This window comes from Ursus maritimus, unplaced genomic scaffold (genome assembly GCF_017311325.1).
Source record: "Ursus maritimus isolate PB19 unplaced genomic scaffold, ASM1731132v1 scaffold_18, whole genome shotgun sequence".
Taxonomy (NCBI): domain Eukaryota; kingdom Metazoa; phylum Chordata; class Mammalia; order Carnivora; family Ursidae; genus Ursus; species Ursus maritimus.
The window spans coordinates 37,103,011-37,103,497 of NW_024424230.1; the positions used below are offsets into that span (position 1 = coordinate 37,103,011).

Here is a 487-nt window from a genome sequence, read left to right on the forward strand (position 1 = left end):
CCCCCCCCCCCCCCCACCCGAGGCAGGCTCCGGCGGCGGCCGGGACCTCGCGTCCCTACATCGTGGCCGGGGCTGCATTTTTCATGAGCCCGGGGTGAACAGGTGCGAAGTGCGCTGGGAGCATCCGGCCGACGGCCGGGAGCGGGGAACATGGAGAGCGAGCGCGACATGTACCGTCAGTTCCAGGACTGGTGCCTCAGGACTTACGGGGACTCAGGCAAGACCAAGACGGTGACCCGTAAAAAATACGAGCGGATCGTCCAGCTCCTCAACGGCTCCGAGTCGAGCTCCACGGACAACGCCAAATTTAAATTCTGGGTCAAATCGAAGGGCTTCCAGCTGGGCCAGCCGGACGAGGTCCGCGGGGGCGGCGGCTGCGCCAAGCAAGTGCTTTACGTGCCGGTCAAGACCACGGTGAGTGACTCGCCTTCCTCTGTTATTTGTCTGCGGGAGCAGCCGGCGGGGAGGGGAGAGAGAAGGGGGAGAA

At 64.9% G+C, this 487-nt stretch overlaps 1 protein-coding gene across 4 annotated transcripts in view; it reads left to right on the forward strand.

Moving 5' to 3' along the window:
- The first annotated feature begins 100 nt into the window (after positions 1–100).
- Positions 101–487, forward strand: part of NOL4 (nucleolar protein 4) — a 388,144-nt gene continuing 387,757 nt past the window's right edge. For all 4 annotated transcript variants that reach the window (XM_040632608.1, XM_008691056.2, XM_008691064.2 and 1 more), the window contains exon 1: positions 101–414. In XM_040632608.1, the coding sequence (XP_040488542.1) occupies positions 151–414 (264 nt within the window). In that variant the 5' untranslated portion in view covers positions 101–150. The remainder of the gene's footprint in view (positions 415–487) is intronic.